This window comes from Monodelphis domestica, chromosome 2, assembly GCF_027887165.1.
Source record: "Monodelphis domestica isolate mMonDom1 chromosome 2, mMonDom1.pri, whole genome shotgun sequence".
In the NCBI taxonomy this organism is placed as follows: domain Eukaryota; kingdom Metazoa; phylum Chordata; class Mammalia; order Didelphimorphia; family Didelphidae; genus Monodelphis; species Monodelphis domestica.
Window position 1 is genome coordinate 320,212,557 of NC_077228.1, and position 27,923 is coordinate 320,240,479.

The window sequence follows — 27,923 nt, forward strand, 5'->3', positions numbered from 1 at the left end:
CAGCCATTCTTCTTGGCTTTAGCTCTGGGAATTTTAATAAAAATTTGATAAGCTCTGTCATCCTCTAACAACGTCAGATCCAGAGCCTCTCATGACATTCTAGTTGGGAAAAAAAGACTGTTATCTGGGGAGGCCAAATACTCACAAATTTTACATTTGATCTTATTTTCTAAAGATCCACATTGAAAATGCAAAGTCCTGTTATCTTATATCGTCACATTCAATACAATTTGCAGAGATTCAGTCTCAGTTGTTGAAGCTTGAGATTGTGCCTCCCAGCAACCAGTTTCTAGTGTTCGGGTCTCCAGATTGTTCATCCAAAAAACCAATTTGCCAACAAAATAATCCATTTCTCCCTTCAAGTTTCAAACCATGACTTCATTTTTGTATCCACAAACTGTCAGAGGACAGAGGGCCTTTATCCAAACTGGAATGTTTCCGGAGCTCTTCCTGGCTGATACACGAGATGCCATAGCAACATATTGGGCAGGGACTTCCTCAGAGCCCCATCTCTTAGGCCCATATAATTTAGAATTAAAATCTAACTGGAAAATTTATTTTTATTTTTTTGTGCCCTATGGTTTATTTCACCTCAGGAATAAAGATTAAAAGCCAGAAACAGCTGGGAAAGTTGCATGTCGCTATCTCAGAAAGTCACCTATTCAAAAATACTCACCAGAGCACCATGCTAATGGTTAAATTTGGGCAAAATCCAGGGCCAGAACTATAACTGCCAGCAGCAGCAATGACTTGAGTTGCTTTCATTGTTCTGTGATGTCAAATAACTTAATGCAGCCCCTGAAAAGAAGCATCTTCCATGTCAAATGACATCTCTATATACACACATAAAAAATACATGTGAATGAGGGCGGTATATCTTTTGTGTTACTATTTTGGACCTGAAATCTCACTGGCAAGGAGAATGCTTATTGCAGAAGTTCTCACCGTGGTGAGGATTGACAGCTCTTAAGATCATAGATTACAAACTTGCACTCTTAGAAACTCTATAGCCTATATTCTTAAAGTTGTTTGTAGCAATGGAAGGTTAAGTAACTTGCCCCTGGTCACATAAGTTATTACATATCACAGGAAAGACTTGAATTCAGCACAGAATATTATGCACAGCTAGTATATAAATACTATGTGTATTTACATGAAATATATATGTATATAATATATATACTATGTATATACTATATGTGTATATGCATGTATTTTATATATTGAGTATATATTTGTGTTAATATGTGTATATACCTGTATATGTGCATTTATATCTCTACATACTTATATACATATTTCTGTGCATTAGATAGATGGATTCTGGTGGATCTGGAAGACCACAGAAAACATTATAGTACAGTGCCTAAAATATAGTTAGTGTCTAATAAATGCTTATTGATTATTAAGTCAATAGTTGGTGTCTAATAAATGCTCGTTGACTATTAAGTTGATATGATGGGTGAAATCCTTACATGTGTAGGGAACAGTGGGTCCTAATGAGATAACCATGTATATGTATGTGTCCATATGTAGATATATCAAGCACCTATCAAAATCATTAGTGTGGACTCTTCATCCAACTTTGTAGATCACAACTTTTCTTCAACTTCAACTCTTCGAGAGCTGTTTCTGGCTTACAGAGGTTATATGATTTATGTAAGGGAGGAAGGAATATAGGCATTTATTAAATACTTACTATGTTCTAGGTACTGTAATAGATGCTTTACAAATATCATCTCATTTGGTTCCTACAACAAGCCTGGGAAGAAGATACTACTAAAATCGCCATTTCTAAATTAAGGAAATCTAAGTAGCTAGGAGTTGTGACTTTCCCAGATTTACACAGCTAGCAAGTATCTGATTATATGTGTGTGCACATATATATTTTATGTATACCTTCATATATATGTATATATATGTACTTATATAAGAGACAGGTGGTACAATGGATAGCGTACTGAGCTTGAAGTCAGCACTATACAAATATTAGCTATAATTATTATTAAACACACAAATATTTATCTGTACCTATAAGATATGTATGTTGTATGTACACATTTCTGTGTTGTATACAAATGTGATGGAATTGTTACCTACATATATTGGGGATATAACCCTTTTGTAGGGTTATTATTAGCTAAGTGGGTCTCTAGGGTTTCTGTCTCTTCCACTAATTTGATATTGCCGTACCTTCCCTCTTCAGCTGAAATCATGCTTTGTGTCAACCTCTACAAATGTGAATTGTGTTGATTCCATTGGGCTCAAAAATATCTAATTTTAATTCTGTTAATGAGTGGTGTAGAACCCTGGAAGAATAAAAAGAAAGTTTAATCATCTTCATTGGCATTTAAATGTTATTTTTCTATGTTGGGAAAACAAAAGGAAAATCTGTGATACCACTTCTTAAACTCTTAACAGATATCAACTGGTTTTACAGAATTGTCTGTCCATTGGTTTCAGAGGATCTGAGACCCTTGAGACTACTGAGGGAGTGGTGATGCGGGAGAAGCAAATAAATTTCTGTCCACAATTAACCCCTATAATTTGTCTTCATCCAAAAGCCTTTCAGATAATTTTCTGTAAGCTCCAATAGCTCCAGTTCTGGAGAACCAGTGAACTTTCAGTGGGATATGGTGGCATCCCCATATATCTTGGGAGTGGAAGGCCTGCATACTAAAAACATCTCTTGAGTGACATCATATCAGGGCATTTTGTGGTCCTGAAATGGACAAAAAGGAAAAGGAACAAGCATTTACTAATCATCTACTAAGTGCCCAGCACTGTGCTAACTGCTTTACAAATATTTCATTTGATCCTCACAACATACTTGAGATCATGCCACAGTATTCTAATTTCCATACAGTCTGCTCCAAGTCACCCATTCAGTTGGCCTACTCTGTAGTACACTACTGTTTCTAAAATTCATTTTAAATGAAACTGTAGAATAGAGTTGCAAACTATTTCAGAGGTCATTTAGTTCACATGTGAAACATTAAAGTGACTTGTATTCCATATAATTATTTCATTGTCATTCTAATAAAAGTAGATCAGTGCTCCAGGACACAAAATGTTATTTTTAGATATTTGAAAATTTTTATTTTCTTAAATATAAAATATTTGAAAACCCACTTCTTTTGTTTTACAGAAGCATGTATAACAATGAAAGCCTATTGGGAGAGCTCAACTATAGCTCTTGGTCTTAATGGTTGGAATTAGTTTTAGAGTTTGTATATCCCTGGGGCCATTTAAAAATAGGTCATTTGATGTCCAGAATTATATAAAATAAAATTTAAATTCTATTAATATATATTTTTTATCAAATTGAAATATTAAAAGCCTCAACATTTAAAAATAAATGTAATGCATAAAAATGAAGGAACTTATTTTCTATTTATTTGCATTTAGGGAAACCTGGGTGAGAATGGAGCAAGTGTTCCTAAAGGAGAAAAGGTAAATGGAATTTGAATTTTTTTTTAAATTATTGAGTTTTTATTCAAGTTACACTGTTATATCTCAGGGAATTTTTAACAGTTGATTTTAAGCATTTGGGAAGGTTATCCAGCTTGCTGTATGAAATACCTGCCTGCTGGCTTTGTGGCAATTTGGGGATTAGCCAGGACACTTCTCAGGAAAGATTGTTGTATAGTATTTGGCGATGATGTGAAGAACAAATCAAGGGGAAATAGTTATAACATAGAGAATAATTTTAAGCTACAAATTCTGGTTTATAATCGGATATTCCTTCAATCTGTATATGTGAAATAATTCGAAACATTTTGTTACAGTATGTCTTAGATGAACCCTTCTTTTTTAGAATGAATTACTTAATCACTCAAAGATCAACATTTGTACTTTAGTTTAATGTTTTAAAAAGAAAGGAATGACTTGCATATAATAATTTTTCCTTTCTCTTAGAAGTGAATTATTTCAGAACTAAACTTTAGTGAATTTCAATTGACTTCTCTTTTTCTATTTTCTATCTTATTTATGAATGATCGTATGAACCCCAATGTTGGCAAATTTATGTTTATGGTAAGCAGGATTCCCATACTTCTACCCTCTCCTTTCTCTACCAACTTGCTTCAAAAATTGTAGTGAGCTCCTATTCAACAGTGACTATAATTACATTTCCTAACCTAGTTAATTCAGCAATGTATGTTAAAAATTTCAACCAACCATGAGGTAGTGGAAAAATCCTATTGGATATAGAGTAGTAAAGTCTCTGTCCATGGTGCTTTCTTTCACCTACTAATAATGTTCATGATTAAGAGCAGAGCATTTGGACATGAATCTTGAAAATATAACTTACATGTCTTACATGCCAGCCCATTAAAAAAGTGCATCTTCAATGCAGAAAATACTGCCAAAGTGCCAATTTAGTGGAAATGGAAAGCAGCAGGGAGTATAATTTTATGTTCTTCATGCTTTGTGTAGATTGACCATTGAAAATGAAGTTTCCTGCAGGGAAAAACTTTTGACATTCTTGAAAAGAAATAAAAGAATTTGACATGCCTGTATTTCTTGTAATGAGACATCTTAAGGAACCATAGCCTATTCTAGAAAATGAGCTAGTATTTATCAATTAGTTTTTATAAAGTTAGAAACAGAAAAAAAAATTTAAGTCATTCCTAACTTATTCTATGAGACAAATGAGCCAAAAAGAAACCTGTGACCCTTTATAAAAGATCTAAATGATGATTCATTTCTTAAAGGAAAAAAAAGGAGCTGGCTTGTATTTTGCCAGAAGATACTTTATTCATTAGAAAACCCAAGTTACTTTAGGAACACTTAAAACCTCATAGTGATGAGAAATCTGACTCCATGAAACAGGTGTATCAAGCCCTGAAGAACTGAACTCTTGCTCAAATCTTCTATATCAGAATTTTAAATGAAGTAGAAATAGAGAAATCCTCTTCCATTATGAAAATAACAGTAAGAAGAAACAGCTTCAAGGAGACAGCAGAGATAGTGAAACAATGTTTGTTACATATGCACCAATTGTTATTGGAATATGGAGCTAAAGGGTAAAAAAACTGCAAATTAGCAAGGCATTGGATAAATTGACTAAGAGACATGACTGTTGGACACCTAAACAATAAAAATCAATGTGCAACTAAAATCAGTATTTATGCATAACCATTCAATATTGGTTTTGGGGGGGAAAAGCTTGCTTATGTTCCCATTGATCCTAGATTCCTCAATGTGTCCTGTCTATTCCTTCTTATCCTGTACAATTTATGCCTATGTATATCATAAATCCTCTGTACAGACTACGTAATGCATAGGAGATCTTAAAGGGTATGTAAAACATTCTCTATTTAGCAACATAGAACTTGGGCTGGGCTATCTTTTATCTCTTATTCAATTCATGAATATCCTACCTCATTTTGTTTATACAATGAAGTAATAATTGGTAATATGCTGCATTACATCTTCCATGTTTTTCTCTCTATTGTCTTTTGAGTCACCCATAATTTTGATTCTTTGGTGATTATAATTTTCTGATTTGCAGCCAAATGTCATTATGAGAACATTGATTTTAAAAGTAATCTGGAAATATTGAAAGTACCATAAAAATTACCAACTAGAACTCAGCCTTCTCTCTTCATTCTGATTGATTCTAGGTCCAGATGATTTATCCACTTGAAGTCCCTGTCTAAATTACATATATTAACTCAGCTGGCTACCCATTACAGAATCTGTTTGATAAATATTCCTCATCTATTTGTTTTTCCTCATGGGGACTGTTAGTCTGATATCTTTTTGGAGATCAAGTATCTCACTGAGGACTCCCTCTAGTATTCTGAGGCTTGATATAGTCAGCACAATGCCATCACAAATAGAAAGAAACATATGGGGAATCTCACTTCTTTTTGGACTCTCTATAATATTTGAAATCATATCCTAGGAAAAATACTTGCAAACGTATTTGGAAACTTTTAAGCATTTATATATGTGAGCTATTACTATTAAGACTCCATGAAAGCAGTGGATAGAGAGCCAGGACTAGAGATGGAAGGTTGTGAGTTAAAATTGGGCTTCAGATCCTTCCCAATTATGTGACCCTGGACAAGTCCCTTAATCCAAATTGCCTAGCCCTTGCCCCTCTTCTACCTTGGAATTGACATTTAGTTTCAATTCTAAAACAGAAGGTAAAAGTTGTTTTTTTTAAAACACCCAATGGACTAAAGTGCCACAGGGTATGTCAGTCTGTACAGAGTGGTAAGCTCTCAAGAATGATTCTAAACATTCAGAAAGAATTCCAGTGAAGTGGAAAAGAGATATTCATCTCTTGAGACAAATGTGGCTGCCTGAGGGATTCACTTAGATTCTAAGTAGACATGTACAGATGATGGAAGCAATGGTAGATGACAGAGGAAAAATATAAATAATAATAACTAAAATTTATATTGCATTTACTATGTGCCAGGCCATGGAACCATCCTATAACAATAGTGTCAGGAATGATCATTCCTAGAAGGAGCAGATTATGGTGAGCAAAGATAAGGACAACAAAATAGTGTTTTGTTTTATTGGGAGGGGGGTTATCTTTTGACATAATTTGTTTTGTTGAACAGAATAAAAGTAAAGAAAAGGCCACTGCTCAGAGTAGAAGGAATGATGATAACTGTCAACAGAGAGAAGGCAGATATGCCCATTTTTTAGGCTTCTGTTTTCTTTCCCAAAGAGAATGAACCTTGGATGAGGGCAGAGAGTATAGCAATGGCTTAAATTACCTCATTCCTCTTGATGAGTTTAAGTCTATTTCCCTACATCATCTACATTCTGCAAACTACAAATAAAAAGTCTAATGTTGATCCTTGGAAAAATTCTAAATAGAATTATTAAAAAGATGGTGCTTCCTTATAAACCTGAAATTGAGACCCCTAGTAGGGCTCCTCTATTTTGATCATTATCATTGTCCACATCCCTTGCAATTTTTTAGAATGTTTCTAATATTTAAAATATTCTATTTAATATGTAAAACAATCTCACAAGATATACAGTAAACTTTCTGAGTTAAAAAAAAAACTAGATTTGGAATTAAAACACCTGGCTTTGAAACTTAGCTCATTTACTAACTCACAGCTTCTAACAGCATGACCTTGGTCAAGTCTCCTCACCTATTAGGATCTTGGGTTCCTCATTTACAAACAAAAGTTTGTTACTAAGTTATTTTAAGGTCCCTTAAAGTTCTTAATTTTTAAAATTTTGTATGGATGGTGAAGTTAAATGACTTATAGGGTATATTACTGAATTCTTGACCCACAGATCATCAGTATCTCTGTTAGGCCATAATGAATGGTTTCTAAAGTTTATATGCAGGAAAATAGATGATATCAGTTGGTGGCAAGATGAACTGGTATTCACTGACAAAGTCAAAAGGCTTATCTTGCATATTTTTGCAACTCTCTAGGCATTCTCTTTGTGTGAGAAAGCATCACAAATAGTTCATTGCCCATTGAAGGCTTAGTTTTCCATCTCCATTCTCCTTTTGTGAGAATGTCTTTCTTTACCCTCACATACAGAAATATGGAAATATGGTTGTCTTTAGCAAACAGGGAAAGTGGCAATGCAGACTCCTTTGTCCCTTTGTAGCCTGATCTTTTAAACCAATTAGTGATTTTTTTTTCCTAGACAGTATCTTCAGGTTTGGATTCTTTGATAGTAATGTTTAATCTAATTCTGGAGTCCCAAGTTTACCCAATGGTTCTAAGTGAACTCTTAAGTTTCAAGGTTCAATCTGAACCAATGATTTTACTTCTGAAAGAAATAACACCTCACCCCTATCTTTAAAGAATGTTTGCTCATTTTTTAAAGAATGTCTGTCATTTTTAACATACACCAATAAGACTCATAAGATCTTTATTGATAGTTTTCCTAAATTTTAATCAATAATTCGATCTCTATTCAAATATAAAGGAATACTGTTCTATTAACATAATTTCTTTTACTCACTTTTCATTGGTTTCCCACCCTGCCCTAATCATTTTATTGGGCAGAATCTGATCTTGGAAATTTATAGCCCTTTCTCTTTCCTTTCTGATTAGCAGTCAGGCATCCTTCTTTCACTTCTATGCACTGAGGTTTTGAAATATAAATCATGTCCCATGCATAGCATCCCCAGAGCAATGCAAATCCAGTTGTGATCCTATATGTTTGGACCTTTCTTCATCTAGTACCTTAACTGTATTAATACTAGTCATTATTTTCTTTGCCCCAGGATACAAGTTGGAGACTTCAAAACATTTAACAGCCAGTATTCTTCACCTTTTGGTTTTCTAGCACTTTCTAGCTTAACCAATATAAACTTAGACAAACCATTGGCTAGAAGTTGATTTGCATAGAAATTTAGGACTGGAGGATATATTTAAGTTGGTTGATTAATAAAAACTGGTTTTTATTTAAAAAAGAAATAAATGATTGTTAAAATTCAAAAAACATATTTCAGAAGAAGACAAAAAATAACATCACTTTACAAGGGCCATGCTTCCATTACATATGACTAGTTCAACATCTTTCTCTTCTACTCCAAAAAACAGAAGGTATTAGTTAAAATATGAAACTAAGATCTTAAACGAAAACATTCAAGGACCTAAGAATAGATTTTATGAGTATATCTATCACTCAGAGTTTCTGAAGTACAATTAAAAAGACCTCCTTTTTAGGCTGTAGAAGAGGTATAAATATGAGAAAAGTATTTGTGAACAAAAATGGTATAATGTCTATTATTTTTAAAGGGATCTTGAAATTTAAGAATGTTGCCCTGTAGAGCTTTAAAATATCTAGATTCATTGACACAATCATCAATGGATTTTGGTGAACGCCAACAGGAAGCAAGAATGGATAGGGTGTGTCCAATTTCTAATTTATGATCTATTTCCTTTTATAAGTAGAATCTTTAAGATTGTACTTTCTTAGACATGATCTTATAAAGCTTTGTTCCTTATTATAAATCACTCTTTAGAGGATTCTTTGATGAGAGTATCTTGGGCTTCTCTGAAGTTACTGCCATCACATCACCAAGAATGCCTTCTTTGTCTATTCCAAGCAGTAATGTCAATGCTAAGAATAACTTAACCTCATTTTCATTCATATGACTACATGCTTCCAGAAAGAAAAAAAAATATGATGAAATGTCTGAAACTAGATTCTAGATAATTGTTTTTCAGTTAATCAACATGACATATTTTGGATCACTAAACTAATGGGCCTTATCAGTTACTATAAGATAAAATACTCCCCGTTACTTTTCCTTCCTCACCCCTAAATAGATTTTCCATTTAAATGTTTTTATTGCATTTTTTGGCCTGGTTTTAGGTAATAGGAAGGAAATTGATGGATTTTTAAAAGACCTACAGGCACTAAGAACCACTGACAAACACTTCATTGCCCAAAGCATTCAATTTGATATAGAGCTTCTCATTCTCCCCTTCTTGGTGGTAACAGCTAAATTCTGTTGTGACAGGGAAAAGAGAAATACAGTGGGGAGAGAGACATAAAGAAGCCCCAAAATGAACAGAGTTAATAAAATCAATCTTGTTGCTACCTCATTAAATTTATTATATACTTTTAAAACAAATTATATGTTATACAAGTTCTTAGTTTCTTATATAATCCTCATTATTATTCTTTGTATTTTTATTATTTTAAATACATAATGAAAAAGAAAAATTATAAAGGGTCATTATGTTTTGAAGACATAAGAAGTCATCAAAATTCTGATTTGTTTTCATTTGATTTTTATATTTTTTTTATTATTTCTTTAAAAGGGTGAAACTGGACAGCCTGGATTTCCAGGATCAGTTGGTCCTAAAGGACAAAAGGGAGAAATGGTAAGTAAGATATGAGAACAGTGCGGAATCATCTAAGGGGTGTTATCACTTTCTGAGTCTATATCAATTCTGCATTCTTTCATCCTGTAGACTTTAAAGAATGTATTGTTTGGCCAAGTTAAGCCAGAAAATAACAATATAAATCATTCAATTCACAATCATTTATTAGGCAAACTATCACAAGCAAGGTGTTCTGCTAGATAATGGAGATAAAAAAACTATAGTAAGATAATACTAGTCTTGATGGGACTTGGATTTTACTGGGAGGATACAATATATTCATAAATAATTAATTAAATATACAAAGTGAATATAGTGATTAGGGGAGGGTCACTAAAAATGAAAGAGTCCTCACTATGCCTAAATCTTGAAAAAAATTAGTATTTCCAAGGGACAAAAATTAAATCAATATTATTCCAGACACTAAACACAACCAGTGCAAAGACCTGAAGGCAAGAGATGAGGTTTTCTTTCTTTTTTTTTTTAAATTTAGAACCCTTACCTTCCATCTTAGAATCAATTCTGTGTGTTGGTTCTAAGGCAGAAGAGTGGTAAGGGCTAGGCAATGGGTCACACAACTGGGGAAGTGTCTGAGGTCAGATTTGAACTCAGGACCTCCTGTCTCTGGATCTGGCTCTATTCACTAAGCCATCTAGCTGCCACTAGAGATGAGATTTTCTATGCAGGGAACTATAGCCATTAGGCAAATTTGGTGGAAGCATAGAGTATGTAAGAGAGAGTAATATGTAATCACCCTGGAAAGATATTCTGAAGCTAGATACTGAAGGGTTTTGACTCAGTCTGAGGAGTTTTCATTTTCTCTATCCTAAAAATCCTGGAAAGTCATTGGAGCTTCAAATTTTCAAGAAATATATCCAGATTATGGTTCTAACTCATCTAAAAACCTGGAAAACTTTCTTGTCTGTTTCATCAACTATTCATTGGCCTACCATGATGAATTATTCATTCTGAATCTAGAGTCAAATCAAAAATCACTTATTAAGTTCCTACAATGTGCCAGGCCCTGTGCTAAGTGCTAGAGGGAGGATACAAATTTTGTCCTGATTCTAGTTTGAACCTACTCAAATATTTTCCTGTCTAACCTCATTCAGAATTTAATTTTCTCTAGGAGAAAACAAACAAACAACACTGGAACATAATTCATATTCAGAGGCAGCTGCACAATGAGATTGCATAAGTCATAGTTTTAAGCAATGACATGATTTTTAGCTTTATCTTAGTGAAGAAAAAAAGTGTCTCAAGAAGTCTTTAAATTTTTTTCATTGTTGACAAAACTGAATAGGCTATGTCAATCATTTTTCTTTCTTTCTTTTTTCCATAGGGTGAGCAAGGAAACATTGGCTTTCAAGGAATAAAAGGTGACAAGGTATATATGTGTGATAACTAAGAATAACACTGAAAATATTTGTATGAGTTCAACAGATTTTCCATTATTTTAGGTTAGTATGTTAGGGACCTTCAGAAGACACATTAACTCTTTAAAACCCTTTAAATAGTACTTCAGAATACTTCTACAACAAGATTCATAGGATATTAAAACTGCAAAGGAACTTAGAGGCAAAGTTTGACAAATCCCAAGTACTTACAGACAAGGTGTCATGCCACCTAGAAATTTCTTATAATGTCTGATATTTATAGTGCTCTCTTCCCAAAAACTACTTTAAAACTACAGAAAAGTCCTTTTTTTCCATCATGAATATTTTACTGTCACGATAACTTTAAAACATTTGTGGTACTCATCTGGTAATTCTTGAGACTTCTGTTATTCCTGACCCACCTGTGTGGGCTTGGGCTCCCTTCCCAGGGAAAATTTCAGAAGAGGGAAAAAAGAACAATAGACCACTTCATTGTCAGTGGGCCCTGATAACATGTTATCAGTTTCCTCTTAAGTCTTTCCAGGGAATGTTTTGAAACACCTTTTTTCTTATAATTTTTACTTAGAATATTTTTCCATGGTTACATGATTCATGATCCTTCCCCCACTTTTTCCTCCCCCCTCCCAAAGCCGACAAGCAATTCTACTGGGTTATACATGAATCATTCTTCAAAGCCTATTTCCATGTTATTCATATTTGCAGTAGAGCTATTCTTTAACATCAAACCCATAATCACGCTATCACACTATGTGGTAAATCATATTTTTCTAATGTGTTTCTGATTCCACAGTTCTTTCTCTGGATATGGATACTGTTCTTTTTCCTAAGTTCCTCTGGATTATCCTGGATCATTGCATTGCTGATAGTAGAGCAGTCCATTACATTAGATTGTGCCACAGTTTATTAGTCTCTGTGTATAATGTTCTCCTGGTTCTGCTCCTTTCACTTTGCATCAATTCCTGGAGGTTGTTCCAGTTCACATGGAATGCCTCCATTTCTTTATTCCTTTTAGCACAATAATATTCCATCACCAACATATACCACAATTTATTTAGCCATTCCCCAATCAATGGACACCCCCTCATTTCCATATTTTTTGCCACCACAAAGAGTGCAGCTATGAATATTTTTGTACAAGTGTTTTTCCTTATTGTCTCTGGGTACAAACCCAGCAGAGGTAAGGCTAGATCAAGGGCAGACATTTATTTTAAAGCTCTTTGAGCATAGTTCCAAATTACCCTCCAGAATGGTTGGACCAATTCACAACTCCACCAGCAGTGGATTAGTATCCCAATTTTGCCATACCCCCTCAACATTTATCACTTTCCTTTACTGTCATATTGGCCAGTCTTCTAGGTGTGAGGTGGTACCTCAGAGTGGTTTTTATTTGCAAGTCTCTAATCAAGAGGGATTTATAACACATTTTCATGTGCTTATTGATAGTTTTGATTTCATCCTGTGAAAACTGCCTATTCATGTCCCTTGAATATTTGTTGATTGGGGAATGGCTTAATTTTTTTGTAGATTTGACTTAGTTCCTTATATATTTTGGAAATAAAACCTTTGTCACAGAGTTTTGTTATGTTCTCCCAGTTTATTGCTTTCCTTCTAATTTGGTTGCATTGGTTTTGTTTGTACAAAACCTTTTTAATTTGATATAATCAAAATCGTTCAATTTATATTTTGCAATGTTCTCTATCGCTTGCTTGGTTTTAAATTCCATTCCTTCTCATAGATCTAACAGGTATCTACTTTGTTTATGATTTCACTCTTTATAGTTAAGTCATTTCCCCATTTTGAATTTATCTTTGTATAGGGTGAAAGATGTTGATCTAAACCTAATTTTCCCCATACTGTTTTTCAATTTTCCCAGCAGTTTTTGTCAAATAGTAAGTTCTTGTCCCCAAAGCTGGGATCCTTAAGTTTAACTAGCTTGAAACATCTTTTGTAGCCTTTACAGTTTAATTCAATGTTCAGTTGTTTAAGTTGTATCTGACTCTTTTTGACACAATTTGGGGCTTTCTTGATAAAGACCCTGAATAGGTTTGCCATTTCTTTCTCCAGTTCATATTATAGGTGAGGAAACTGAGGCAAATTGGGGTAAGTGAATTGTCCAGGGTCACACAGCTAGTAAGTGTCTGAGGCCAGATTTTAACCTCCAGAAAATGCCTTCTCATTTTCCAAGCCCAGCACTCTATCCACTGTACCATAAAGCTACACTGTTTGGTCCCAAGGTGAACCTAATTTGATTTTGGACCTGAAGTTGAGAAACCATTTCTTAACCACTATACCACAATAATGCTGCCCTTAAAAAATCCTTGAAAATTACATTAATAATATTTGTTTGTCTTCTAAATTAGACAGCTGGCTCCTAGATCCAAAATAAATTCATCAAGCAGTACTTTAAAAATCATTTAATAAAATATCTTCCTTTACCTCAGAAGTTAAGTGATTTGTCTAAGCTTACCAACTGGCTAGTAGATCCAAGACTAAATCATGGGGTTATATCATTCCCAGACCAGTGGAAATGTAGATCCTTCCCCATGACCTTCTGCATAATATGACTTCACTTACTGATTCATTGCCATTGCTCTGGTCTTATACTAAATAATTGGTCTGATTATATGTGCTGCCATCAGCCTTTAATCCACATGATTGGATCTTTTTATTGCAGATAACAAAAACTTTCTATTATTTCAATTGTTTATTCAACTATTATTTCAAGCATCTCATCTCAATAATGTACTAAGCACAGAAGGAAAAGAGAAGCAATATGTTTGTGCATACATAATGTTAAGAAAACTTAATCAGTTCTTAATCAGTTATTTGAAATAACTGTAGACATTCAGTCAAGAAATGAGATTTGGTGGGTTGTCTCCAGATATTTGCAAAACTGTTGTAGAGAAGAATGAATCTGTTCTGTGAGAGCCCAGAAGGCAGAAACAGAACCAAGGGGAAGGAGTTGAAGGATATAGATTTCAGGTCAACATAAAGACTTTCTATAAATTGGAGCTATCTCAAAATGAAATGAACTGCTCATGTGAGATAGTGAATTCTATGTCCTTGGGAGTGTTCAGACAAATTAACACTATATATAGTTTCATTACACAGTTATTTGCATGTTCTTTCTCGTTTGGCTGTGAGCTACTTGAGAGCAGGTACTACCTTTTGTCTTTCTTTGTATCCCAGAGTCTTAGCAAAATGTCTGGCATAAAATAGGCATTTAATAAATGATTAATAACTGCTAGACCAGCTTAGTGTGTCCCTGAAGTGGGGGTGGTGAGGAGTAGATTATGATAATTATTAAATTGAGGTATTAGGAAGTTAAGAGTATTTGAGGGAATATCAATATTTATATGGAAATCTAGTATGAGGATTATAGTTCAAAAGAAGTAAATACTATGAGTCCAGGCACTGCTGAGAAAGGAAGGAAAGTGTCCTGGAGGTCAATAGACAACAGCTAATTGAATCTTGACTGGGAGACAGATAGATAGATAGATAGATAGATAGATAGATAGATAGATAGATAGATAGATAGGCAGAATAGTCTTCAAAGAAATAGAGGTTACTGAGTGATGATGGTAGAAAGAGAACCAAGAAGTGGTAGGGAGGGCAGGGGTTAAAGAGCATACAACTCTCTCACCACTACCAGGGAATCAGGAGGTATGAATGAGAGCAAAAGCAGTGATGGCAAGCATATCTAGGCAGTGGTTGGATAACCATCTATTAGAGGCATTGTAAAGAGAATTGCTGAACTGGATAGAGGGTTTGATTAGATGACCTCTGAAGCTTCTTTAAACTTTAAACTTCTGTGATTTACTTTTATTCTAAATCAAACAAGCTTCAAAATGTTGCATGTACCACACAACCAATGCATTAACTATTTTTTCTTATTATTTCATTTTTAAACACAATAACTACTGAACAAAACCAGAAAAAGTGAGGATGTCAGGTTAACTGAGAGCTATTATTGGGCCATATGTGAAAATGGGGCAACACAAAGAAAATAAATATTGTCAGTCAGTGAATAACTGAATGAGCTGTTGTATACTCAGGAGCATAAGTGTTACCATAGATACAAAAAGTTGGTTTGATTGACGAAAAGCAACAACACATTTCACATTCCTACCTCAGACAATTCTCTCCAGATCCATTGAGTTCCTAACCCTACCTCCAGATTAAAATATACAGTTCTACTATAACTCATTCACATGTCAAAAACTCTATCTGTTTCTCCCAAAGAAGAGTCTTAAGGAGAATATGAGCCTTGTGTTCAGAATGGCCAAGGTTTACCAGGGAGGTCAGGGTTACTGAAAGCCCTGTGCAGTCTCTCATACACAAGACATAATCCTCTCTGGCCATCTTCATGCTGTGCCAAATTGTTCATCCTCAAACTCTGACCTACAATCTAGCACTCTAGCTCCAACCCTGAGCTCTGATTGGTAAGAGTTAATCATATTTGGTCCCTAGACCCACCATATTGTTCTCTGTACATTTTTTACCATGCCACCATATTCATATATTGTTCCATACTTCCTCCTTCCTTCCTCACTATGGAAACAATAGTCAAATAAACAAAACCATTTCTTGAAAGCTTATGCCTTTCAGTTGACTGATGACTTTATTACTATCTCTGTGACTTCCAGACCCCACCAATGTCTTATATGTTGGGGGGTTTTTTCACCTTTAAGGATGTAAGCCCTTGAAAGGCAAGGGTTTTCTTGCTTTTTGTTTTTGTATCTTCCACCTTTAGCACAATGCTGGATCCATAGTAAATGCTTGATAATTTTTTTAAAATTTCCTTCCTTTGGTTTTTAAATAAATAAATAAATGTTTATTTATTTGAAATATTTTATTTATTTATTAAATATTACAAATAAATATTAAAATTACTTCATTTAGAAATATTATGAATATGTACATTTAAGCATATCTTTATCAATTTTAAAGCATTAAAACTAAGAAGAATTTCATCAAGTCTAATACATCTTCACTACCTCATAATAACTGCAAATGTATGGAATAAAATAAAATAAAAATAAAATAAAGACAAGAAAGGAATGATATCCTTGCAGGGAAATAATCTTAAATAAGAGAAATTGAATGACAGAAGAAATATATAAAGGAAAAAAGTCTATGTACAATGTAACCGCGAAAAATGTGGGTTTCAAGATTGTGAATTGTCAAAACTGTATAGATAATTTTTAGTGTTTTGACTTAAATAAAAAAAAATAAGTGGTCACCATGGGAAAAATTCCCAAATATGAAAATACCCAAGTCAGCTGGGTTTTATGGAGATTTTAATTAATAAAAATGAAGGAATTTAAGGGAAGAGAGAGAGAGAAAGAGAAAATAGTAGAAAGGGCCTAGGCCATTTGGCCTAGGCCTGAGCCTTAAGGGAGACATCTTCTTTTGTTATTACCTTCTCTGAATAAATTATATCTTCTGAGTATTTCACATCTCTTTGCTAAGCTTGTCCTTTGTAAGTTGCTTGACCTTTTAGTGATTAATTTAACCTTTATAGGTACTTAGCACCCTTTTGTATTAGATCTAAAAATAGACCACCTAGCTTAGGGTTTCACTATAAGTATGAGTTTGGAACTTTTCATTGTTCAATCAGGAATTTTACAACTTTATCTTCCCTTAAGGCACTGTCTGAGCAGGATGGAGTAATTTTAAAATTCTCAATACATTCATGACTAAGTACCTCCATTGTAGAAAATGGGGAATAGCTTAATCAAATCTTCTGAAGTAGAGTCTGAGCAATTTTAAGATTCACAATCCCCCCTGATGATCATTGGGAGACTAGTCTCCCCATTGATCATTTAACATAATCATCTTGTAGTCCTAAATGCACTTCTAACTACAGATGTATACAATATTCAATTTTCTAAGATGAAATTACAGTAGTTAGGGAGGAATAGAAAGAAAGAAAGCAAAACCAATGTTTTGCTAGGTGCATTAACAGAAAGCCAAATTAGGGGCAGTCCCCTTGATATAAAAGTATACATTTACAATAAATGTTCAATCAAACTTCAGTTCAATCAACCACACCCAAAGTTAATTCTTGATCTTCTTGCTGTAGTTTAGGTTTTCTGGCATTTTTCTGGATTTAGGAATTAACAAGCTTCTTCCTTGAAGATCTTTTCTCAAACAAAATCAAAATCTTGGATTTTTATAAAAATACAATCTCAAACAAAAAATCAAAAATCTTGGATTTTAAATTAAAATACAACAATGAGTAACTATTATGGGACAAAGAGAAACAAAAGGAAAGAGAAGACATCAGAAAAAATATTTCTTTCTCTTATATGACTGCCTGCACTTCTATGACCCCATTTATAATCCTTAAACTTTAAAAACCAAAGTGTCCTTCCCTGGCTACCACATCCCTATGTATATTGCTTCTCCAATTAGAATGTAATCTCCTTAAAGCCAGGACTATCTTTGTTTTTGTATTTGTATCCATAGCACTTAAAACAATGAATGATTCACACAAAGTAAATGCTTAACAAATGTTCTTTAACTTATTTATATACTCATTGATACTAAAATAAGATGCTTCCCTAAGCAAATTGGATCTATAACAATATTCTTCAAAGAAATATCTGGCACAAAGAGGGAATTAAAATAAGGGAAGGATTCTGAAAATTCTTGGCTTGACCACAGAAAAGAAATAAGAAAATGCATTTTCTTCTCTTTGTTGTAAAGGTAAGGGGCCATGGATGTGTAATTTTGAACATATTTCAGGGCTGGTCATCCACCATTTGTGTTCACCTGGTACTCAACTCTCACCTTTAGCTCCAAGATGCTGTAGCATGTGCAGTGGCCACATCTCAGCAAACCATCTTAGCAGAGGGGCTAAACCAGGTTGAGGGTAACCCATGGGTAACAAACCCATCAGTGAGTTAGTGGAATATCTACCCCAAGTACAGGAAGACTTCCTTAGTGCAATGCATGGATGAGAACAATTTGTTCCAATAGTCATGAAGGCATCAATGGAGCACTTAGAACTTACTTAAATATGTCAAGGTTATCTGCTGCATCCTGAGCCATTACTAGTTATCCTGAATTTTGTCTTGTCACTAGACTTTGATGAATTTGGAAGAGTGAATTTGTTTGATGACTGTGCAATTCTTTCTCACTTAAGCAGAGGCAGCTATGGCTCAGTAGATAGAATGCTGGGAATAGATTCAGGAAGACCTGAATTCAAATCCAGCCTCAGACCTATCTGTGTGACCCTGGGCAAATCACTTAACCTCTGATTGCCTGACCAAAGAATCCAGTGGAGAAGGAAATGGCAACCCATTCTACTATCCTTGGTGAGAAAACTCCATGGATAGCTATGATCCATGGTGTCATGAAGAGTTGAATACAACTGAATAACTGAACAACAACAAAAGCCTCACTTAAATCCAATTCAAGCACATGTTATGACATCACTCCATGATATCATTGGTCCTCATAAAAAATGAACAAATAACTACAACAACAACAATACTGTTTCATATGTAGTTGTGCTATTTCACTTTGCTGTACCCTTATGAAAAAACCTTTGTTAAAAGGGAAGGTTCATTGGGGAGGGCAAGAGGAGAATATTCAGAAATTAATGTAATATAAAAATATCAATAACATTTTAATCAACTTAAATAAATAGAAATAAAGAAAAATATGAGATTTAACAGTTTGAAACATATATTTTAAAACCTGATTTAAAAGATGGAGGAGTACAATGGTTCTTCTCATAACACCCTGCCTCCACCTCTCAAAAGGCACAGCTGAAAAAAAAGTTGAGATCTCTACAAATCAAGGTAATGGATCAAGAAAATAAAGATCAGCAAGGCAGTAATACAATCAGACAATAATTAGTCTCCCAGAAAAAAAATATCAAGAAGCAATTAGCCTGCTTTAGTATTCATCAAGAACATTTCCCAAAACTACTACAAATCCAGAGTGGAGTCCTGATCAATAGAATCCTCAGAAAACTAAGAGAAAAGACATCAAAGTTTAATTCACCCCGAAGTGTAAGTCATCAAGCTACAAAGCTTCAATGACAAAGGGAAAATCTTGTAAATGGACAGCAAGAAACAAATCCATAGCAAGAGACATCAACATGAATCACTCAAGATTTCTCATTTAAGCCATAGGATGAAAAGAGAAGCTAAAATGTGATATACTGAAAAACAAGAAAATTTGATTAGATTGAACACAGAATTGTCTCTCTATAAAGTCTAAGCAACTTTATGAGAAAAGATGGATTTTAGTATAAAAGAAGAGATTAAAATCTTACTGCTAAAGAGACTTGAAATTTTTACATGCTATAGAATATAGAATAGAAAAGCTACTGTCTCTTTGGTGTTTCACCTTACAGGGACATTGAGGAAATGATAGCTAGGAATAGGGTGGAAAATGATAGAATATAAATAGAAGGAAGTACATGACCTCAAGGAAAGAAGAAGACATTTGGCGGGAAGAAATTATTGTTCCTTCAATGATGGTGCCAAAAATGTATGACAAGTTAAGGAGTGAGGAATTAGGTAGAGAGAGTAACTTCTAAACCATACTCCTGTGATTAAAAGGTAAGGAGTAGTGGAAGATTATACTAATATAGGGAGGATCCCTAGGTCCAGTAGTTTTTATGAGTAAAAGAGAACACTGGTATGGATGTCTACAATGTCTATTGACTAATTAACACAAATAAGCTGATTATAAAAGCAATATAACAGGTTGTGTTTAATGGAAAGCCATATAATTTGAATCATGTTCATGAAATTATTAAATTACAAGCTAGGAAAGTTCTTAACATTAAGTATCTCTGATGAAAATCAAATATCCAAAATCTTTAGAAAGGAGAGACAAACTTATTCAGAATGATTCTCCAATGAATAAGCAGCCAATGGGCATAAACAACAAGTTTTTGAAAGAAGCACAGACTATCAACAATCATTTGAAAGACTGATCAAAATCAGAGAAATTAAATTAAAACAATTCCATGGTTTATTTTTTTTTCAAATTGGCAATAATGGTAGAAGATGAAAAACTACATGGTTGGTGGACTTGTGGGAAGATCAACGTGTTAATGTTGATAAAGCTGTGCACTGATAACAATTTTGGAAAACATTTCAGAATTCTTTGATGAAAGTTGCAAAATTGACCATTCCCTTTGACTCCATCAATCTTGATTTAGGATTTGTGCCTGCCACAAAGGCATAACTAAGAAGAAAAGATCTATCTTTAGAATAATATCCACAGTAATCTATACTAGCTATGAGGTTTGGGGCCCCACTGTCTTCACTCACTCCTCATTTCTAGCCATCTCTTCTATGACCTCAATAATGACCAACTTCAGGAACCATAAATTAATAAACACCATTATTATTTCTGATTGGGATGTGTCCCCACTTTTGGACTAGTGAATTCCTTGTTTATCACCTCTCACCCGTGTGGTCTGTCTAATATTAGAATGTAAGTTCCTGTTCCTTAAGAACAAAGAGACTTGTTTGCTTTTGAATTTATATCCCTAACACTTAACCTGGTACTTGGTACATAGTAAGTACTTAAGTAATCATATTTCATTCATTTACATTCATAGAATAAACTCTGCAAACAAACTGGTAGAGCTGAAAATATTACTAAAGAACAACTGAATAAAATGTTACTTGAATAGGGTAGAACATTTTTGAACTGTAATAAATGATGGATATAGAGTTCAAAGAGATATAGGGAAAACTATACATAAATGCAAAGTAAAGGAATTAGAGTCAAAAGAATGATAGAGAAACCAACTAACAACTATTTAAATAAAATGTTAAGCAGCAATAAACCGCAGACTGAATACAGTGTGTCTTGTTGGTAAAGTTAAAGCCCACTACCCTTGTAACTACTGGAGAAAAGAGAAATAGGGATTTATTATTTACTTAATGTATTCAAGTATTTTATTCAACATTGAATTACTTAATAGGAGTATTTCAGAGTGTGACTTGTCTATGAAACAGTTAGTACAAAATTCTATCTTCTGGAAAATTTACCATGTCATCTAAAATTTTCCATCTACCAGTCAGTTACTATTCAGATAGATCATACAATTAACATTGATCTCCATTTAAATTTAAGCTTATTATTACTTTTATTTACAGGGAGAATTTGGGATAAAAGGTTCACCAGGAATGAAGGTAATCTAATTACCGCTTTCATTTCTCATCTATAAACTCAATGTTTCTTTAACCTGTTCTGCATATTAATTAATCTTTTTTTTTCTTTCTCAACAATATATTTAGGGTGAACCTGGAGATCCTGGTCTGCCTGGACTTTTAGGAAATCCAGGAATTAAGGTATATAAAATTATAGTTGAGACAAAATTAAAGAACATCCTGTTTTCATTTTCTTTTTAAAGAAAAGAATATGGACTTGTCATTTTAGATATATATACATGATGTATTGGTTTTTCGATACTCTCCATAGTGTGTAAATTCATTTAATTTATTATAATCACAGACCTCTGCCATATGATCTACAACATAATTTTGATGTTTTAGGGATTTCCAAAGGTGTATTTGCCACTGAATAGCTTAAAATTTAAAAGATTTAAGAAGAGCAACAAAAACTGTAATCCTCGGCCTCAATCCCAAAAATAATTTTCTTCTTCCTGGAAGAGGATTTTAATTGACATCCTGCTTATACCAAAAGACCTAGCCTCTAAATTCTTTAATTCCAATTGTTGGGATTTTTTTTTGCAGGAGTATGCCAGCTGTTAGCAGCTGTTGAGTGAGTGTAGAAGAAATTAGCAAGGAATATACCCTAATAGAGGGTAAGGCATGTAATCCAGGCATCACCTGCTTTTGATAATATTTTTAAATGAAAATGTCTATAAAGAGTCCCTCTAAGTCTAATATGCACTAAACTACTATCTAGGGACAGTAATATCTATGACAAGCACATATTCCTACAGACCAAGGAATTCTGTAGTAGTCACAAAAGTGGCACTGACATTATTATGTGTGTTGGAGAGTATGTTTAGATAAAGTAACTTCTTTGTGGCTAAATACATTTCAACTTCTTATGCAGGGTCAGCAAGGGCCAGCAGGCTCTATGGGACCCAGAGGACCTCCAGGAAATATTGTAAGCATAGAAGAGATCTGTGTTTCTGATTTATTAAAATGAGATAAGATATACTTACAGCATAGACAACAATAATGTCATCAAAAACAAAAGATAGTTTCTAAGAATTTTAAGATCTTTTCATGTGACCATTTTATTTTATGTTTTCTAAAACATATTTTTAGATGAAGCAGGATATGAATTATCATCCCTGTTAAAAGATTTTACACCTGCTACAAGGAGTAAGCAATTGTGACAATATCTTTCTAAATTTCATTATCCTACTTAAAGATTTTTTAGAACTATTACTAATGAAATATTAGTTTTATACTTCTTTTTATACTTCTACAATATATGAAAGAAATATGAAGTAATTATGTAAGATTAATTAATGTTGCCACTGGATTGAAACATAAGTGATCTTGCTGTAGTTACTGGATAACCATATTTGAGTCTCAAAGTATTTATATGGGAGAAAGGGGCATTAAAAACACTTTTAGTATCATATAATCATTTGAAACAACAGAAATATTACTAAAGCCAGAATCAGAAGATTTTAAAGTAAAAAGAACCTCAGTGACCATCTAGTTAGTCCAACACATAAAGGAAGCATAGCCCTAACATAAATGATAAATGGTATTCTAGTCTGTCTTGAAGAGCTCCAGTGAAAGTAAACCTAGCTATATATATATATATATATATATATATACATGATGTATTGGTTTTTCGATACTCTCCATAGTGTGTAAATTCATTTAATTTGGGTTCCAAAATCAGGCAAATGAATTTGGCAATTTGATCACCTTGGTTATTTTGGCAAAAGTTTGTCTATTCACTTTAATTTCTATAGATATGAAATTCTTAAAATGAGAAGGATGCATCCTAAAGCTATCTTTATATGTTATGGAATTATTCATGCACTCTTATTTTGTGAGCATATCTATTATTTACTGGGCGTCTTTTGTTCATTTTCTTCAAATAACTCAAGGCGTTTGTTTCCATTGGGAATTTGCCAAATACTGCCATGGGAAAAGGGGGAGGGAATAAGGTAGAAACAGTAACAGAGGAAATTAGGGAAAGTAAAATTACGAAAAGGCAAAAAGAATATCTGTTACAGAGAGCAAATGCAATTTCCAGTATTAAAAGCACTTCATCTACTTCATTATGCCCTGAAACTGTTCTTCCTGGCAGTATTGCTGAAAACAACAAATGTTTCAAATGAGCTTTATATGTATAATGGATAGATTTCCCCAGCCAGAGCAGAGACTCAAGAGTAAATTGTCCATAATTTGTCTTGATGACCTAGGCTGCATTATCATGTAATCTCCTTGGAACTATTATATACATATATATGCATGTGTGTATGAAAATATACATTTATATATTTATATATATATATATATGCTTTGAAATCATATTGAAAGTGTAATGCTTTCCTCTTCCTCAAAGCTCCTGACCCCCTAGACTGCCCTTCTGGCAGACAGATTCTTGTCTTTCCCTCCATTGTCTGAATTTTGGCCTCCTCTGCACTAGCTGGACACCTCTTTGGATTTCTGCCTTTACTCATGCCAGTATATGGTTTAGTCTTCCTGACTGATTACCTTGGTGTCCTTGAGTCAATCTCCTTGACCCATCAATCCCCTTAACCAATGATCATTAGGCTCATGTTACCTTGGTCATACAATGTGGAAGGAAAAGCATTTTATTAAATTTGTCACCTGAAAACACAAAACGCTAACCTAATAATAACATAAGAAAAATTGCAAAAATGAAAGAGAAAGGGGAAGAAAGGAGGAGCATAGGAAATATAAAAGGAGAAATGGAGGGAAGATAGAAGGAAGGAAGGAGATAATAGAAATAAACAGAAATGTGACAAAGAAAAAGAGTTAAAGAAATATAATGAATGTGATATATAAACTAAGCAAGAGAAAAATAGAAAGGGAGAAGGAAAGAGAAGGAAGGAAGGAAGGAAGGAAGGAAGGAAGGAAGGAAGGAAGGAAGGAAGGAAGGAAGGAAGGAAGGAAGGAAGGAAGGAAGGAAGGAAGGAAGGAAGGAAGGAAGGATGACTTCTAGATGTAGTAGTGTTAAAAGCATATATAATTTGGATAGGGGGAAGGAAAGTAATACAGTGGGAAAAACATATAAATATTGAACTTATTTAAAATAGAAGGGATGAAGAAAAGGGAAGGGGGAAACAGTGAAATCTGAATTCTTTTACCCATTAAATAAACAATATCTGATTACACTAGACTAAAACCCAAGTTATCTAAAGGCAAGTCCAACAGAGGTTCAGTATCTCACAGAGTCACTTTCCAGCAGAAGACTAAAAATGACTCCACACCATAGCCAGTAGATATTAAAAAGGGCAGTATCTTGACAGATGAGTTTCAAGATGATTCACACAAACATCTGTCTCCTTCTTCTCTCAGGTCCAAAGTGACAGTTAATCAACTTCCCTCAAGGAATTCTGATCCAACCAGGCTCAGGAAGATTCTGATCTCAAGCCCCTGTCCATCATTCCTTGCAACCTTTATTTTCCATTGTTACAATAACTAGAGCAACACAAGAGTAATAGCTAGTTACTTCAATCAGTCAATAAACATTCATTAGGACATACTATGTCAGGCACTGGGGATACAAAAAGAGGCAAAAAATAGTCCCTGCCCTTAAGGAACTTACCATCTAATGGAGAAAGATAGCATGCAAATAAGTGGGAACAAGGTTAGCTATATACAAGATAAATAGAAAATAACTAATGAAGGAAGGCACTAGAATTAAGAGTTGGGGAAGGCTTCCAAAAAATAAAAGCAATAAATGAAGAAAAGAAAGATTATGAAATGCCAGTAGGTAGAAAAAATGAAATTCTTGTGCTTTAATCAATTCCTCTAGAACCACAGTCTACTGTTGTGCCTCTGTCCATGATGTGTCTTTGACCTGAAAGAGTCTGGTTTTTCTATACTTCTTTTATTAACACGAAGTTCTTCTTATCAAGAATCAGAAGTACAATTTTCATTAAAATCATTTTTATAATATTTCCTTTATTTTGGAATTGCCAAGGGATTACCAGGAGAACATGGTATTCCAGGAAAACAAGGCATTAAAGGAGAAAAGGTAAAGTTTACATTTTATTTATTTATTTAATCTATTATATACTTTGATATATTAGAAAGATATAGAAAGCCTTCTTTGGGGGAGTTAGAAAAACAGGATTGGGTAGGACTGACTTTCCTTAATATATATGATATAGAAAACCTATATACATAGTGAACCAAGGATCTGTGAAATCTCATAATCCATTTCTGGTTCTGTTATTAAAACAGTACATTAGTTATAAGTAATTTAACCTGGAACTGGGAGAATAGGACTCTTTTTACTGCTCTTTACATGGGATATTAATACTATATACAGATATTAATGCTGACTGGTTACACAGGGTTAGAAAGAGGAATTCTTAAAAATTACTACCGTTAATATTGAGATGCCACTCAATTAAACACATATTTGAAGATGTCATTTGCATGACAATGCCACTAGGCCCACTGTAAAATAGTAATAACAAAAACATTTATAGTGTGCTTTAAGGTTTGTAAAGCAAATTGATAGAGACAGGCAGCAGAATAACAGAGACAGGCATGTCAGGAAACTAATGTAATCTACTAGCTTCTTTCCTTTAAAAATTGCTTCATTGGTTAATTTGGCATTGTGCTCTACCTTTTCTAGGGAGATCCTGGTGGCATTATAGGGCCTCCTGGACATCCAGGTCCAAAAGGTGAGGCAGGTCCTCCAGGGATAAGCCTGCCTGGTGAACCAGTAAGTATCATTCTTAACATCAATATTTCCCTTTATGATAATTACAGTGTAACCATATCTATTTTTGAAGGCAAATCAATGTGTGTACCCTTAAGTGACACTCATTTCATCCTTTAAATGGTAGGTAGGGCATTTAAGGTACCACTTTCATGCCTTCTCTGTCCAGAGCTAAAGCAAAAACCTCAAGCTTCCATCAAGAAGTCTTCCAAAGGATGGGTGTGGAGAGTCATTTCAGAAAAAAAGCTCAAGCCTAGGCTTAAGTCCAGAATATAGAAAATTCCTTTTAGTTATAAATTTAGACAATTGTGCAGTGTTACTATTTCAGAATCCTTTTTGTAACTTATCTCATGTTAATAATACAAACTCCTATTAATAAGTATGCTTTTTTAGATATGATTTCATGTTAAAATAAAACACATTTTTCCCTTTTTTAAGTAATTCCAGTCTACAAAGTGCCTAAATGTGAGATGCCTATTCCTTACCTTTCTTAAAGACAAAAGAAAAGTATACATATGTATACTAGGGATGATGATCTAAGTGACTTAATTTATTTTATTTTTCAAAATGACTTATTTTAGAGATTAATTTCCAAACTAGTTTAGTCTTCAAGGAGACAAAAATACAGTTCATCTACTTGCTTCATCATTGTTTTAGGGTTTGGATGGAATTCCTGGGACACCTGGTCCACGAGGGCCAAAGGTATGAAAATCATAGTATTTCTGTATTTAAAGAAATTGACAAAATATGGCAACAGAAGTATCTCCTTGAGATATGTATTAATGAAAATTTCTCATTACACAGGGTGAAAGAGGACTGCCAGGTGTTCATGGACTCCCTGGTGACACTGGACCTCCTGGAGTGGGAATTCCTGGCCAACCAGTAAGTGAAATGAACAGTGTTTTGTGACCAGTTATACCAATAGTATATGCTTCTGAGTACTTTTCCTATTTGCTCAACTATCTACAAGACATTAAAGGATATTTGCTTTCTGGTCCTTGAACTAAGACCCTCCAGGTTATCTGAGATCATAGAAGGGACCTGTGGATATTACTAAACTCTAACCATTAACTGATGCTTGAATCCATTCAGCTTATTTTCTGGTTGTAAAGGTGATATCATCTGAGAGAACAGTTTTATTGAAAAATTGCTTGGATCAGGGACCTTCCTGATTACTGTCATACTATAGGTTCATAGGAAGATGGACTGTCAGGAAAAAAAAAAACAGAGCAGATAGCAAATTTGTGGAGAAGAAGAGAGAAAGCATTTACAGAAATTTGTAGCGATGTGGGAGATAAATTGGAAAAAGGAACAAAACTGAATGTATCTAGAAATTGGCCTGAACAAGGTGAAAGCAATGGAAAGGTTATGGGAAAAAATGAGTCTAGCCAGGGAAGCAAACTGCTGAATATATAAAGGAAAAGGGCAGTAAACTCTGTACATGGTTGAATTTGTGTCAATCTACAAACTTTTATTAGGCACATACTGTGTGCCAGACACCGTGCTAGACTCCAGTGTTGTAAAGACAAAAATGAAATAATCCTTTCCCTAGAGAAGTTTATATCCTATCAGGAGAGATAACATGTATATATAGAAGTATATGCACAATAAATATAAGGTAATGTTTGGGGAGGAAAACTAGCATGAAGGAGATTAGGAAAGGCCTCACCAAGAAGAAGGGGAGTGATTTCTAAGTGAGCATTTGAAGGAAACTAGATTCCAAAAGAGAAAGGTGAGAAGGGAATGATCTTAGACGTGGGGAATAAGTATAAAGGTATAGAGA

General features: G+C 34.0%; 1 protein-coding gene across 4 annotated transcripts in view; it reads left to right on the forward strand.

Moving 5' to 3' along the window:
• COL19A1 (collagen type XIX alpha 1 chain) overlaps positions 1 to 27,923 on the forward strand; it is a 453,356-nt gene that overhangs the window by 323,215 nt on the left and 102,218 nt on the right. For all 4 annotated transcript variants that reach the window (XM_056818442.1, XM_056818444.1, XM_056818443.1 and 1 more), the window contains 10 exons: positions 3,409 to 3,453; positions 9,777 to 9,839; positions 11,182 to 11,226; positions 21,373 to 21,408; positions 21,514 to 21,567; positions 22,301 to 22,354; positions 25,391 to 25,444; positions 26,054 to 26,143; positions 26,798 to 26,842; positions 26,945 to 27,022. In XM_056818442.1, coding sequence (XP_056674420.1) covers positions 3,409 to 3,453; positions 9,777 to 9,839; positions 11,182 to 11,226; positions 21,373 to 21,408; positions 21,514 to 21,567; positions 22,301 to 22,354; positions 25,391 to 25,444; positions 26,054 to 26,143; positions 26,798 to 26,842; positions 26,945 to 27,022 — 564 coding nt within the window. The remainder of the gene's footprint in view (positions 1 to 3,408; positions 3,454 to 9,776; positions 9,840 to 11,181; positions 11,227 to 21,372; positions 21,409 to 21,513; positions 21,568 to 22,300; positions 22,355 to 25,390; positions 25,445 to 26,053; positions 26,144 to 26,797; positions 26,843 to 26,944; positions 27,023 to 27,923) is intronic.